Genomic DNA, 16,366 nt, shown 5'->3' with positions numbered 1-16,366 from the left:
GCACTTGTCCTGCAACCTTTATAGAGTTGTGGAACGTCTCTGTGACTTCCTATATCCTTATATTTTACAATTACGTTCATTATTCTGTATAGGCACGCTATTGTTATTGTAATATGTATGCAAATGCATGGTTCCAAGAAACAATATAGCAAAAATATTCACATTTTAATTTACAGAACCCAGGAAACCCCTCATTTGCAAATGCATTTGTTCAAGTGATTGTGAGGCAATTGTTGCCTTTAAACTCTTTGGTAAATTTTCAGGCAAACACTTCTCAGGTTATTCACATAGGGGGACATAAGGGGTGTTTGGATGCCAACTCCTGGGCTACTTAAAAAGGTGGCTTTAGAAGTAGCCTAAATCGCCCTTTGTTCCAGCCCTAATCATCCCACAGATGAAGCCTTTCAGATATAACCCTAACTGTCAGATTTTTAAAGGAAACCTTTGAGCCATGATCCCCTACTGAGTGAGACTCAGGGGTCTGTTCATCATGTTGTGTAAAAAGTGAAGTGAAATATTGCCAGTGATGTGGTTCATAGCAACCAATCAGATCTTTGCTTTTGTTTTCCAACTGTTGAAATCTAATTGCTGATTGGTTGCTCTGGGCAACATCACCAGTAATGCTTCACTCTACTTTTTACACAGAATGATAAATAGGCCCCTTACTGTGTAAACAATTCTCTACTAACCCAATAGGTGCCCTGTGTTCGGGCAACTTTGGAAAATGAAGTGCTCCGAGTGCTATCCTGCCGGCGATTTAAATTCTAGCCAGCAGGAAGGCAGTTTGGGGAGATTAGTCGCCTGAAGAAGAGGAGATTTGTCGCCGGGCAACTAATCTCCCCGAATCTGAGCGTGTGTCTCTGCCTTTATACAGTACATCTTAGACTGATGAGATACGGGTGGCACCTTCAGTTGACAACAACGGTAACAGACGCCTTTGAATTAGTAACTGTTACTGCTTTGCTGATCTCGGTTGGAATTCCATTATAAAAGAGCCGTTCTCTTAAAGACAGAGTGATGCGCAAAGAGCCATGCTGGAAACAAGCATGTTCTGTCATAGTAAAAAGTTTTAAAACAAGTGAAATTGGCTCAATATTGTGATATCTTGTAGTGTTCTAGTTGGACTGTGCTGGCCCACAGCAACAAACCATCCCTCAAAAGGGGCATATACCCACGGGAATTGCAAACGTGCTCATGAGAGCATTCTGAACAATGGTTTTTAGATATTGGCAGTTTTATACAAGGCTACTGTCATGGATTTGTTACAGGAGCATGTGAGAATGCTTTCAGATAACTGACCTCCATGACAAGAGTGTTAGTGCTAACGTTAAAGGAACACTAACACCAAAAAATGAAAGCGTTTTAAAGTAATTAAAGGACCGGTTACATCAATTTAAAAAAAAAAAAAAAAAATTCATTAGTGTAGAATGGAAAAAATAAATAAAAATTAAACGTTTAAATCGCTAAGTCTTTATTAAGAAACTCTGCTTGCGCTCCTCTTCAGAAAAGGCGATCCAGCGATCCATCGTGCAGCACTCCATTTCTCTTCCCTGCTTCCCTTATAGGAGATAGCCAGGGAGGAGAAATCGAGCGCCGCATGATGGATCGTTGCCGTATCGCCTTTTCTGAAGAGGAGCGCAAGCGGAGTTATTTCTTAATAAAGATTTAGCGATTTAAAAGTTTAATATGTCTTTGTGTTTTTTTTGTGTTCTTTACTAACAAATTTTTTTTAAAAAATAATTGATGTTACTGGTCCTTTAACATATAATATAGTGTTAGCATATGCACTGGTAAAAGCTGTGTGTTTGCTTTAATAAGACTACTATAGTTTACTGTATATAAACAAGCTACAGTGTAGTCAAGGGGGCAGCCATTCAAAATGCTGAAAAAAAATTAGAAAAGACACAGGATACATAGCACATAACAGATAAGCCCTGCCCAATACAATGGTGTTTTATCTGCTATGTAACTTGTGCTCTTTTTCTAGTTTGAATGGCTGCCCCCATGGCTACACAGCAGCTTGTTTATATAAACTATAGTAGTCTTTCTGAAGCAAACACACCAGTTTTACCAGTTCAGAACAAAAGTACACAATATTTTAATTACTTTGATACACTTTTTCAGTTTTTGGTGTTACTGTTTCTTTAAGGAGCTGTACTACTCCGGACATTCATTGTTTAAGGCTGTCCATGTAATTATTACCAGCCATGAATATGGTGTCCTTTATTTATACTTAGCCACATCCTTGCACCTTCCTGAGTTAAAAATGTGTAAGATAATATTAAATGGAATAACAAGGTTGTCAGTATTTATTTGTATCCAGAGAAGGGTTACTTCAAAAGTAACAACCCTTGCACTTTGGGTACCCTAAATCTGTATTTATAATTAGTAGCATATATTCGCTCACTAACCCTACTAACGCTAGAGAGCCATCAGAAAGGGGGACTTCACCTTTAAATGAACTTTTAAGGGGGTAATGAAATAATAGTCAGAGTTTACATCTAGTAACCCACAGCAGCCAATCGGAAAGTGGACAAATGTATTGGTCACTACCTCTGGTGTAGACATTTACTACCCCATTAGTATATGGTCTATTTTTTTATGGCTTTAGGAGTATTCTGAACTGCGAGTAGCGAAGCCCAAATGGCAGTTTATATTCCAAGCCTGGGAGCTGGAGAACATGCAGAAGCCACACAAATTCTTAGAATATTACTGTAACTATACGTTCATTTCAAGGTGAACTAATCCCATTAAATGGATTGTGTTTAGGCCCCCTCTAATGATAAATGCTAATATAAGTTATTGTAAAGTATAATTGTGCAGTAATGTAGAGTGGTAGCGGCAATGCACCCATTTATGTTTTGTGCTATGTTCTGCTTGTGTAAGTGTAAATATGTTACATGTATGTGATTGTGTACATAGTGTGTAAGTGAAACCTATACCTGCTTCATAGCTCTCCTGTTTAGTTCATTTAAATAGGACACGATCAGTGCTGCTTTGCTTGGTAACCATTGCAGCCCATGCACTGTGTCCCCGTACTAATAAACTGCTCTTGTGTTACATAAAGTGTCATGTCATTATTTCCCAGCAATGCAGGAATTGTATGAGTGATCCCATGCACACACACACCTAACAAATGGCAAGCGTAGGCCACTAACAATGGACTCTGAAATGATCAATAGCTTTTAGCCTATTTGCATTCTAGCAAAAACCCTGGGTTTGGCAGATGCTCTGGGCTCTGAGCAGCCGTTGAGAAGCTAAGCTTAGGGGTCGTCACTAATTATCAAGCAGAAAATGAGGTTGGCCTGTAATATAAGCTGATACTACAGGGCTGATTATTAAATTCTGATGCTAATTGCACTGGTTTCTGTGCTGCCATGTAGTAATTATCTGTATTAATTACTAATCAGCCTTATATTGTGACATTTCTATTCTACATGTACTGTATATTGTGAGTGGGTCCCTAAGCTCAGTAAGTGACAGCAGCACAGAGCATGTGCAGTGAATCAGCAGAAAAGAAGATGGGGAGCTACTGGGGCATCTTTGGAGACACAGATCTTTACTGCTAAAGGCCTGTGGTTGCCTTGGGCTGGTACAGAAGCACAAAACAAAATGTAGAACATTTCTAGCTACTTCTTTAGTTAAGATTTAGTTCTCCTTTAACGGGCACTTAACAGGCTCATTATTTAGGCCATACTCCTGCAAAGGCAAGGCTTGTACTGGTACTTAACCCTGCTATGTATCATTTTTTTACAGTAAATATTTACTTGCAGCTATAATACCAGGTATTTGTTTTTGAATGGAATTAAGTCAGACATGCTTTATCATAATCTATAGCGGTAACACTAAACTTGGTCAATACCAGAGCCACACAAACAAACAAAATTCTTATTCATTTTATTGCTTATTCATTTACATTTTACTTCCAGGACTGTTTCACTTTATGTGGCTGCAAAGGTGAATGATCTGCCGAATGAAGTAACTGCAGAGCTGCTATAGAAAGAATTTCAAATCCATGCGGGTTTTAATCTCATGAAGGTAAAAAAACAAACAAAAAGGCTACGCAGTCACATTATAAAATAGGAGCTCCGTCAGATTTTCAAGTTTTGTTCCTTTTAGCTACTTTTCATTCAGACTGATTCATTCTTTGAAGCCTCATCAAAGTTCTCAACCAGTTCTGCAAAAAGGACAGAAAAAAAAAAAAAAAAAGATTACAGAATGGCCACAATAACAAATCTTGCACTCGTGTTACACCCCAGCAGCAGGCACATAATATTAACTTCATGTAAATTACAACCACAGTCAAGACCCACAACAGGGCTAAAGACTGAATTACTTAGCCATCACCATAGGTAAATGTTTGAATTACGAGGAGTGGTAAATATCTGCAAACATCCAGCTCAAGAATCTTATGCAAGTATGGGACCTGTTATGTAGAACGTTCAGGACCTGGGGTCCCGCCCATAATTTGGATCTTCATACCTTTAGTCTATTAGAAAATCATGTAAACATGAAATAAACCCAATAGGCTGGTGTTGGTTCCAATAAGGATTAATTATATCTTAGTTGGGATCAAGTACAAGCTACTGTTTTATTATTACAGAGAAAAAAAAAAAAATTTAAAATTTTTTAATTATTTGGTTAAAATGGAGCCTATCAGAGATGGCTTTTCCATAATTTGGAGCTTTCTGTATAATGGCTTTCCAGATAATGGATTCTATAGCTGTATAACCATGGCACAAAATACTGCACATACAACTAAACATTGAGAATATCTGTGTATTACCTGGAACTTCATCATCTTCTTCCTCCCCAGAAGCTAGTGGTGCTTTCCCATCCACAGCTGGAGAAAACAAAAAAAAAAACCCACAAAATTACATAGTGTACTCTTTATAGTCGGTTAGGAAAATAAGTGGCACCCGTGTGATTATCCCCAGATAATGTAAAGAAGTACTATATATAAAGAGACTGTGGCTTAGCTGGTCACACAATTAGCAAGTGAAGGCTGGTAAGAAAAGTGTAATTAGTGGGGCCTAAATAAAATACAAATATCATGTCCCACATTGTAAACTTTTAGCTGCCAGGGGAAATACTAGTTTCTGTAACATACAAATGAATTGCACCATATTGCATTGGGGTCCCAGGGCAAATACTGTCTCTGCTCTGTCCTACAACCAATAGTATTTGCTGGGAGGAACTTTGGATGGCCATACAGAGAATAAAGATATTAGGTGGTGTGTACCCCGCTATGTAGCAGCCAGAGAAGTTGCAGCATCGAGTCGTTTATGCCAAGTCGACTTCTTTCACCATGCAAATAAACAGACAACTGACAAAAGTAAATATCCGAGATGGAGGGCAGATTGATCAGCTCAATATTTTGGGCGCCATGGCTGCTAGGAACCCTCAGTCACAGCGGAATAGGGTGGGTTGTTGTGGAATGTTAAGAGATTGCTCAGATACCTCCAGCCCCTTTAAAAGGAACATATGAACTGGCAATTTGTTATTCTGTCATTAAATAATTGACTCATGCAGGACCTAGGACTGAACACTATTTACATTCAGAAAGAAACATCTTATTGCAGGGGTCCCCAACCTTTTTTGGCTCCAATTCTGGAGCGTCGGTGGCCAATTGTCCCCTGGGTTCTGCGGCCCATTTCAAGACTTTCCCAAGCCCCGGCAGTTGAGGACCCCTGTCTTACCCGAACATAGTATCTTGCAGCTCTAGAACCAACATGTACTGCAGAGCTGACAATGAATCTAGCAGCAGGTATCTGGATATTATTCCTCTATTTAGCCAAGCTGGCCAATACTTACATTGTTTAGGCAAAGCCTCTGCAAGTCTCCGCAAGCTGGTAAGGCTGTCTGCTCCAAGCTGGTTTAATATGCTGGGCAACATCTCAGTGAGCTGCTTGGTCTCAGCATGGCCTGTTATGGTAAATGTGTTGGCAGCCAAGGAAGCCTGGACTTTGGGGTTGTTGAAGTGAATAACTGTCCCTTGGTTTGTAAACATATTCACCTGCAAACACAAGTCACATTCAATAGACAACATACAGGCACCTTTCACTGTAAAAAACATTTTTTCAAAATGAATCAGTTAATAGTGCTGCTCCAGCAGAATTCTGCACTGAAATCCATTTCTCAAAAGAGCAAACAGATTTTTTTTTTATATTAAATTTTGAAATCTGACATGGGGCTAGACATTTTGTCAATTTCCCAGCTGCCCCAAGTCATGTGACTTGTGCTCTGATAAACTTCAATCACTCTTTACTGCAAGTTGGAGTGATATCACCCCCCCTCCCCCCCCAGCAGCCAAACAAAAGAAAAATGGGAAGGTAACCAGATAGCAGCTCCCTAACACAAGATAACAGCTGCCTGGTAGATCTAAGAACAACACTCAATAGTAAAAACCCATGTCTCACTGAGACACATTCAGTTACATTGAGAAGGAAAAACAGCAGCCTGCCAGAAAGCATTTCTCTCCTAAAGTGCAGGCACAAGTCACATGACCAGGGGCAGCTGGGAAATTGACAAAATGTCTAGCCCCATGTCAGATTTCAAAATTGAACATAAAAAAAATCTGTTTGCTCTTTTGAGAAATGGATTTCAGTGCAGAATTCTGCTGGAGTAGCACTATTAACTGATGTGTTTTGAAAAAAAACATGTTTTCCGATGAAAGGATCCCTTTAAATTAACTTTTAGTATCATGTCTCAGTGATATTTTCAGACAATTTGCAACTGGTGTACATTTTATTTAGGTTTCTGAGTTATTTAGCTTTTTATTCAGCAGCTCTACCGTTTGCATATTCAGCAATCTGGTTGCTAGGGTCCAAATTACTCTAGCAACCATGCATTGAACTGAATAAGAGACTGGAATGTGAATAGGAGAGGCCTGAATAGAAAGTGGAGTAATAAAAAGTAACAACAATAAATGTGTAGCCTTACAGAGCATTTGTTTATTAGATGGGTTCAGTGACCCCCATTTGAAAGCTGAAAAGAGTCAGAAGTAAAAGAATTCAAAAGCTATAGAAAAAAGAAAAAATGAAGACCAGTTGAAAAGTTGCTTAGATTTAGCCATACTAGAACATACTAAAGTTAACTTAAAGGAGAAGGAAAGCTACGGAGGCATTTTATTGCCAATAGATCAGCTGCAACAGTGCAAGCTAGAATTCTATATTTATTCTGTAGAATGATCTACCATACCTGAGTAAAAAGCTCTAAACACTGTTTGTTTAGTATAGGAGCTGCAGTATTAACATGGTGTGACATCACTTCCTGCCTGAGTCTCTCCCTGCTCTGGGCTCAGATTACAGTAGAGAAGGGAGGGGGGGAAGAGGAACAAACTGAGCATGCTCTTGCCCAGGGCAATGAGGTTTAAGCTGAAGGCAGGACGTCTGATACAGAAGCCCATGTGTACACAATAGAAGGAAAGAAATGCAGTGTTTCTTTTCACAGGGGACTCAGAGCAGCCCTACTTTGGGGGTTTACTGGTATATTTAGATGGACCTTTCTGATAAGGCTTACTTAGTTTTAACCTTTCCTTCTCCTTTAAAGGTGAACCATCCCCTTAAAATATCTTGTTGCATCAATTGCTATAGCAGACCCAAGATCTACCTCAGTCTTTAGACATTAAAAGGAAATGAAAGTGTTTTAAAGGAATGACAATTTCATGTACGATTGCCCTGCTCTGGTAAAACTGATCTGTTTGCTTCAGAAGTACTACTATAGTTTATATAAACAAGCTGCTGTGTAGCAAAGGGGGCAGCCATTTAAGCACAGGATACACAGAAGATAACAGATAAGTACTGAAGAATCCCACTGTATACTATAGAGCTTATCTGGTATCTGCTGAGTATCCTGTGCTCTTCTCCCTTTTCAGCCTTGAATGGCTGCCTCATGGCTACACAGCAGCTTGTTTATATAAACTAAAGTAGAGTTTGGGAAGCATCACACCAGTTTTAGTAATGAAGCACAACAGTATATTCTATATTTAGTACTTTAAAAGACTAATTTTTTGGTGTTACTGTTCCTTTAACCTAGATGATACATGCATCAACCAATAATAAGGTGCACCAGAATGTCATAGGGAAATAACACAAATCTACACTAAACTGCAAGTTTTTAGAAGCCCCAAAATCAGATTATTGCAGCTAGAGCTCACAAAGACGACAATGGAAGCAGCACAGACATTACCTCCTCTATGCCAGAGATGTTATTCACGCCAAGCTTTTTCAGAGAGAACTGGAGTTTCTTATCATCTGCAGTTGCTGTTCTGTGCACAACCTTCTTCTTTCTGCGAGCTGTTCCCTAACAAATGAAACAAACAAAATCAGGGAAATATTTACAGAACAGAAAAACTGAAACCACAGTAATGTACAGTTAGCATACACAAAGGGGGTTATTTATTAGGTGGAGTTTGTGAGGTTTATTTCTACCTCGAATAAAGTCACAACTGCTTATTGCTTAATGTAAAAAAACTTGCATGCAAAAAACATGAATGGATGCAATCAGGGGTGGGGGGACTGGACCATGGTTTCATGTTAGCCAAAGAAATGCAAGATGTTATTAAAGGGGTTGTTCACCCTCACTTTTTCCATTTCAGTTGGTTTCAGTATTTCTGGTTCACCAGAAATAAAGACTTTTTCCAAACACTTTGTATTTGTGATCGTTTTTCTAATACTGAAGTGTAGTTTCATTTTTCACCTTCTTGTGTTTTTCTGAAGCGGGGGGGGGGGGGTCGCCGACTTTAACTGTTTTAAATTGATACATTTCAATCCCTGCTGAGCAGAACCCCTGAGTTTCATTACAGGCAGCTGTTAGAATTGATACAGTAGTTGCTAATATTCCACAGATGCTGTTGAGAAATGTATCAACTAATGGAGCAAATTGTTAGGGTAGAACTCCACGGGCAATTTTGCGAGGTCTGATGCGCTGCGCAAAAATGCAGGCATCAAGTCGGATGCGACGGAAATAAGGTAAGCAATAGCAATGTCAGATCGTGTCGCTGCATACGTTCAACGCGACACGACTGTCGGATGCAGATGCGCGTCGGGTGAATGCTGCAACTTCATCCGACATTTCCATCTTTTAACTTATTTCCGTCGCATTCGACTTGACGCCTGCGTTTTTGCGCAGCGCGTCGGATCGCGCAGAAATCGTCTGTGGAGTTCTACCCTAACAGTTCTGAATCTGCACCTGAAACACCAAGGGCAGGAACATTAAACTTTAAACTTCAATTTTGGGAAACCAGTAAAAAAAAAAAAAAAAAAAAAAAAAAGATGGAATGCAACTGAAAAAAAAGTCTGTTTAAGGTAGGGATGCACCAAATCCAGGATTAGGTTCGGGATTCAGCCCGGATTCGGCCATATTCAGCAGGATTCGGATTTGGCCAAATCCTTCTGCCCGGCGAACCGAATCTGAATCCTAATTAGCATATGTAAATTGGGGCAGGAGGGAAATCGCGTGACTTTTTGTCACAAAACAATGAAGTAAAACATGTTTTCCCCCTTCCCATACCTAATTTGCATATGCAAATTAGGGTTCGGATTTGGTTTGGTATTCAGCAGAATCTTTCGTGAACAATTTGGGGGTCAGGCAGAATCGAAAATAGAGGATTCTGTGCATCCCTAGTTTAAGGTGAACAATCTGAAAACAACTGAACTGAAAAAGTATTTCGCAAGCTTTTGATGGTCCTTAGCTAATACCATGTATAATACAACTATCATGGTAACATCTGTGTCATCTATATGAAATCCTTACATAAAGATCAACTGCCATTTTGTACCCGTTACTCAAAACCAATATCCACATGCTATGTAACTTACCGGTACTATATCAAGAAGAAAACCGGCACTCAGCTCAATGCATGCGGGCAACGCGATGCGTGTTTATTGCAACGTTACGTTTCGGGGGCGTGCCCCTTCGTCAGACCATGCCCGCATGCATTGAGCTCTGAGTGCCGGTTTTCTTCTTGCTAACGTGCTTCATTAAGGGTTGCCGATCCCTTCTAACTGTGCACCGGGCCATCTTATACCAGAGAGGCCAGGGAGTGCTGGTGGGTTTTGGAATTTGGATTTACTGGTACTATACACAAATCATGCTAATGGTCTGCAATATTTTCATGGAGTCACTACCTGAAACAAATGTTTGGACCACATACACCAAATTCCAATGAGTGCCATCAATGAAATATTAAAGGCAGGGCTGTCCAACTGGCGACCCCCTTCTTTGGCCCCCCACATGCTGTGTTTGTTTACCATATGTAAACTTTAAAAAGTATCACTACAGAGATTAAGTGGCCCCTGCATTGTTTAAACCTTAAATTCAGACTAATCCCCCTGTATTGTTCACACCTGTGACACCTCTATTGTTCAGACCCCTAAAGGCCTGTACTGTTCACACCTGAGACCCAGACTGAAACTGCCCATATTGTTCACCTGTTCACACTTTATACAAAATGCTAATGGGGCACCAGCACTGTGTCACTATGTTTCCCTGTCTCCTGCTCTGTTCTGCCTTCTGCTGCTTGTGTCATTCTCTGCTTGCCCAGTGCTGCTTGTGTGTGCCATTCTCTGCTTGCCCAGTGCCATTCTCTGCTTGCCCAGTGCTGCTCGTGTGTGCCATTCTCGGCTTGCCCAGTGCTGCTTGTGTGTGACATTCTCTGCTTGCCCAGTGCTGCTTGTGTGTGACATTCTCTGCTTGCCCAGTGCTGCTCGTGTGTGCCATTCTCGGCTTGCCCAGTGCTGTTTGTGTGTGCCATTCTCTGCTTGCCCAGTGCTGCTTGTGTGTGCCATTCTCTGCTTACAGAGTGCTGCTTGTGTGTGTCATTCTCTGCTTGCCCTACACTACCTGTTAGGGGTTTGTTCTTGGGGTGTTAGTTTGTTGTTAAGGGCCCCTCATGTGTTGGGGGGATGTTGTATTATCCCCAGGAAAGCATGAGGCATATGGATTTAAGGGTATGTTTTAACATGACTTGCGCACTTAATAAACGCAAGGGGTAACCCTGCATAAAGTTCCTTGTGTGCCAGTGTTTCCCTCACTTTATGCTATATTGGAGGTCGCCGGACTCCTAACACTGGGCACCAGGGGTTCTCGCTATCTAATCTCCAGGAGTGTGCTCTGCCTCATCTTCCTTCGCTTAAAAGGAGAGTGGCCAATACCGACTTCCATTATCGCCGCTCCACCACATAGGCCTGTAAAATTTTGGCCCTCGGTACCACAGAAGTTGGACAGCACTGTTAAAGGGATTGTTCACCTTCCAAACACTTTTCAGTTCAATTGTTTTCAGATTGTTCTCCAGAAATAAAGACTTTTTTCAATTGCTTTCTATTTTTTTGTTTTTGTTTACAGTTTTTTCCAAAACTGAAGTTAAAAGTTTAATATTTCCTGTTTCAGTGATCCAGGTGCAGATTCTGAACTGTTACAATTTGCTCCATTGGTGGATACATCTCTCAGCAGCATCTGTGGAATATTGACAACTATTGTATCAATTCTAACTGCTGCCTGTAATGAAACTCAGGGATTCTGCTCATTAGGGACAAACTATAAGAAATATATCCATTTAGAACAGTTATTGATCCCCCTCCCAGAGCTACATTAGAAACATAAGAAGTTGAAAAATTAAACTTTAAAACTTCAACATCAGAAAAAAAACCACAAATAGAAGATAGAAAAAGTCTATTTCTGGTGAACAATCTGAAAACAATGGAAATGTGTTGGAAAAGTGTTGCAAGGTCAACCAGCCCATTATTTCTAATGCATTCTAAAGTGTAGCTGACTATACAGTGAAGCTGCACAGTCAGTGAACTGCATGAGACAAACAAGAAGCAGTGCTGTGACAGCTATTTCTCTTGTGAGTTTGAATTATCACAACAGAGCCATGCAGTTGTGGCCTACCCCTAAATGATCCTGCTCTGTGGCCCTTGTGTATAGGGGCTAAACTGAATGAAACAACATTTAGATATTTCCTGTACAACAAGCAAATGTAATTCCTGGAGGGACCCCACGCCCTACTCTGCTTTCATTTGGAATATTGGGACATGCACAAAGCTCATTAGTAGCAAAGATGCAACAATAGGCAGTGGTAAAAACAGCAAAATCTAAATTTTTTCCATTTTCAAACAATGTAACCTTATACAGCAGCTCTCCAGTTTGTTGTATTCATCGGTTTCTATAAGTCATAATAAAGATGAACTTGAATGTACACAGATGTACTTACCTTTCCACCAATGCGCACTTGTGCTTGCAGTTTGGCTAGCTTTTCTTGATTCATGATTGTCTCTTTCATCTGAAATAGTAAGAACAGCACGTTGGAATGTGTCAAGTTTCCCCTTCTTTCTAATCCAAACACCAAAACTAAAGCGTGGCCTGCTTGATGCTATTTGTGAAAAGAAACAGCTGAATGTATTGGCGCAGAAATGCAGTGACTGGTACAAAAAGGAAATATTCATGTGCTTTGGAAGATATAAACAGACACTTCAAGTTTATTTCACAGCAGAACAATGTCATTTTTCCATGGTGATGTTTTCCCATGGGGACACACAGCTGAACTGCGACATATTTTGCATCATCTAGTACAGGTATGGGATCCGTTATCTGGAATTCTGATATCCAGAAAGTTATGAATTATGGAAAGGCCATCTCCCATAGTCTCCATCTTATCCAAAAATGCTACATTTTTACAACAAATTTCCTTTTTCTCTGTAACAATAAAACAGTACCTTGTACTTGGTCCAAACTAAGATATAATTAATTCTTATTGGAAACAAAACCAGTCTATTGGGTTTTTCTAATGTTTACATGATGTTCTAGTAGATTGAAGGTGTGAAGATCTAAATTATGGAAAGATCAGTTATTCGGAAAACACCAGGTCCCAAGCATTCTGGATAACAGGTCCCATACCTGTATATGAAGTGAAACAGAGAAATTGGCCCTGTAGAACGGCCAGTATCCAGTTCAAATATACACTTTCCATTCAGAGACAGACTAAAGAACAGGCTCCACTGATCATTGCAATGTAAAAGAAGGTGACTGTGTACTGCTTGTATCCAGACTTCAATACGAACTACAGAAGAAATAAGGCACCGGCACTTGCCTATACAGTAATAGAATGAGGTGGGCCACATGCTCCTTAGATATATGTAAATAACTATAAGCAAGGTCTTAATTGGATTATAGAGGCTACAGTTGAGGGGTTATGTCCAGAATATACAATAGAGTAGTGATCCCCAACTAGTAGCTCATGAACAACATGTTGCTCTCAGGTTCCTCAAAGCAGGTGCTTATTTTTGAATTCCAAGCTTGAAAGCAAGATTTGCATAAAAACTAAAGGTGGCCATACACGGAGAGATCCGCTCGTTTGTGCGCCGTAGGGCCAACGATCGGATCCTAACGAATGGGAACGGGCGGTCGGATCGTGGGACCGCATCAACGAACAAATGCAGCCGCGATCCGACGGGATTTTTAGTCCCATCCGATCGAGATCTGGCCGAAAGCAGAAGCCGGTCGGGGGGGCCCCATACACGGGCCAATAAGCTGCCGACTCGGTCTGTCGGCAGCTTTTATCAGCCCGTGTATGGCCACCTTTAGTATAGTGCCAAGTAGAGCCTCTTGTAGGCTGTCACTCCAAATAGAGGCTACCGATAAGCCAATCACAGCCCTTATTTGCCACCCTAAGGAACTTTTTCATGCTTGTGTTGCTCTTTTTACATTTGAATATTGGCTCACAAGTAAAACAAAAAAAGGACGAGGACCCCTGCAATAGAGGGTGTAGCTAACCTCCAGCTAATAGGCTACAAAAGCCCCGATTCAGGTCAGTGAATGTTGGGAGTTTCAGCCAAGCGGAAAATTCCTGTATATTACTACTACTGCCTAATATCAAACACAGCTACACTACACTGTTCAATCAGTGAAATGAGAATTCCCTGCCAATAACGGCCTACTTGGTCAATTTCATTAACTTTTCCCAATGTGTGATTAAGCCTTAATTACCTCAAAGGAGATTGAGGGGTCGGGAAGTAATGGTCATTTATTGCTACAGTGAATATTCTGTTACCCGCCAGGCTGCTATTGTTGCAGGACAGGCCCCTGACAGGACAAGTATCCCCTGAGCTGTCTGTAAATCATTCCTGTAACAGTCTAATAGTCCATTAAACAGCAGCACTAGGCCCTGACCCTATCAGGCTGAGCTCCCTTTCCCCTGGGTTAGAGGAATAAGGATCAGCAGTTGTCTGGCTGAAGTGCTCAAGATAAGAGTCAGGGCTGTTCTAACAGTGGCCCCGCCTCTACAAGGGCCCCTCGTGGTTCCTGGGGTGACAATAGAAAAGAATAGAATAGGAGCATATAATAATGACTACACTACATACAGGAAGTATAGAGAGGCGATACAATGTTCTACCAGTCCACAATGAGGCTGACAGCAGCAGGAGGCCCCAGTAGAGCGGCTCACACGCGGATGGACAGTACCATATAAGGGGGGGGGGGGGGTTCCGTGGATCCTCTCACACTGACATTAATCAAACAGCGCTCAGTCTGGCCAGCGAATGACACGAATCCGCACTATCCAACAAGAAGAGCTGAGCCATTCAAGCGTATGAATCTCCATAACGAACCCAAATCACCGGTAAGGCAAAAGCCGCCCCCCTGCATTATTACTAAGTCTCCGTCACCACTGCAGCCTGCCCCTAGGCCCACACGCAGCTCCCCTCGCCCTCCATCGTCCCTCACCTTCTGAAGGCAGACAGCGGGCGTGCCTGGTGAACAGACCGGGTTTAAAGGCTTCCTACGGAGCCGCGGGATGGGGCGCGCACACACGCGGGGAGCAAGATGGAAGCCAAGAGGAAGTTTCGGAAGTGGCGCAGCGCCCACGTGACCTACCTCCCGCCTCTGCCTGGCTGTGATAGAGCAGTTTCAAGCATAACTTTAGTAAGAACGGAAGTGCTGCTGCTAGTAGCAGCGTGTCGTCCATTGAAATGGTGGGCTAAACTACAATTCCAGTTCATTGAAGTAGTGTTTGACTTTTTTACTTCAAACTCTCGTAAACATTTGGTCAGAGAACAGTGGCGTAACTAGATGTTACTTGGCCCCACAACAAATTGATTTTAGTAGCCCCCAACATATCCAGAGCTTGTACTTTTTTTACTAATAGGAGTTGAAATTGAGCATTATTTGGGCATTAGAACCTTATAACTCTTGGCCTCCCCTGTCATCTTCCACTTGGGAGTGCCAAATGTTAGGCACTCCCAAGTAGGGTTGCCATTAGGGTTGCCACAGGCCGGTAAAAATGATGCTTGATGCCAATGTTATTAATAGGAGAAAAACGCAAGAATATAGGAAGGCCATTTTTTTTCCCAGAAAAGGTGGCAACCCTAGTTGCCACCCGGCCGGTATTTTACCAGCGTAGCCGATAAAACACCTGCCGGGGCCGGTATTACAAATTTACTGCCAATGTAGCTGCCGGTAATTTGTAATACCCTTAACAAAAGCCCTTGCCCTCAGGTGAAAACTTACATTTTCTTCGGCTTCTGGCGATGTGGCCCCCTTTTGAGGCACAGCCCACCCCTTTTTGCATCATGACCTGCCCCTTTAGTTCCTGTCCCCAACACTGGGCGGTACATTTTTTTTAAAAAGGTGGCAACCCTACCCCCAAATGATTGTATTGACTTACCTGAAACCCCGGGCCGGTGCTCCTATCAGCAAAAAAACTGCACCGGCCATGGGTTATTCCACCACGGAGCAATCCTCTTCCTGCTTCTTCTTTCTTCTCGCATCTGCGCATGTGCAGTAGAGTGAAAAGCCAAACTTTAAGTAAAAAGTCGGCTATCTCATTTTACTGCGCATGCGTCTAACTCGGGAAAATTGAAGAAAGAGAGAAGAGGATCGCTCCGTGGTGCTCGCTGGTATAACCCCAGGCCGGTGCAGTTTTCTGCTGATAGGAGCACTGGCCCGGGGTTTCATATAAGTAAATACAATCACTTGGGGGCAGGGTCGGACTGGCGCAGTCTGGGCCCACCGGGTTGTGAACCTCGGGGGCCCCGTGCGCATGCGCAAAAGCTTGTGTGCGTGTGAATGACAGATGCACTGCACGCATGCGCCAATGTCAGGCCCACCGTGCGCATGCGCAAGTGGCGAACAAACAGTGGCGCACAACTTTTCTTTCCATTTGGGGGGCCAATCTAGTACCGGGTCTGGGCTGGCGGTGGCCCAAGAAGGCCGGGGTCCACCGGGTATTTTCCCGGTTTCCAGCCGGCCCAGTCCGACACTGCTTGGGGTGCCCAACATTTGGCACTCCCAAATGGAAGAAGACTTTCCTTCTCCATTAACCAAAAAACAAAGTTATAGATATAGGGAAATGTTCCCAAGCAGCTATAGA

General features: G+C 42.0%; 1 protein-coding gene across 2 annotated transcripts; it reads right to left on the bottom strand.

Moving 5' to 3' along the window:
* Positions 1-3,881: 3,881 nt before the first annotated feature.
* Positions 3,882-14,897, bottom strand: LOC108717780 (transcription factor BTF3). Of its 2 annotated transcripts, none has more exons than XM_018265136.2 (6): positions 14,872-14,897; positions 12,215-12,283; positions 8,191-8,304; positions 5,815-6,016; positions 4,787-4,843; positions 3,882-4,177 (listed from the first exon to the last, which is right to left on the bottom strand). In XM_018265136.2, the coding sequence occupies exons 2-6, from the start codon at positions 12,281-12,283 to the stop codon at positions 4,131-4,133; spliced, it is 489 nt and encodes a 162-aa protein (XP_018120625.1). In that variant the 5' UTR covers positions 14,872-14,897; the 3' UTR covers positions 3,882-4,130. The 2 variants fall into 2 exon arrangements, with proteins under 2 accessions (XP_018120625.1, XP_018120618.1); XM_018265129.2 differs by having other exon boundaries at positions 14,722-14,873.
* Positions 14,898-16,366: the final 1,469 nt, after the last annotated feature.

This window comes from Xenopus laevis, chromosome 1L, assembly GCF_017654675.1.
Source record: "Xenopus laevis strain J_2021 chromosome 1L, Xenopus_laevis_v10.1, whole genome shotgun sequence".
Taxonomy (NCBI): Eukaryota; Metazoa; Chordata; class Amphibia; order Anura; family Pipidae; genus Xenopus; species Xenopus laevis.
Note: the sequence above shows the minus strand (reverse complement) of the source record. Positions and strands in the feature narration are given on the sequence as shown.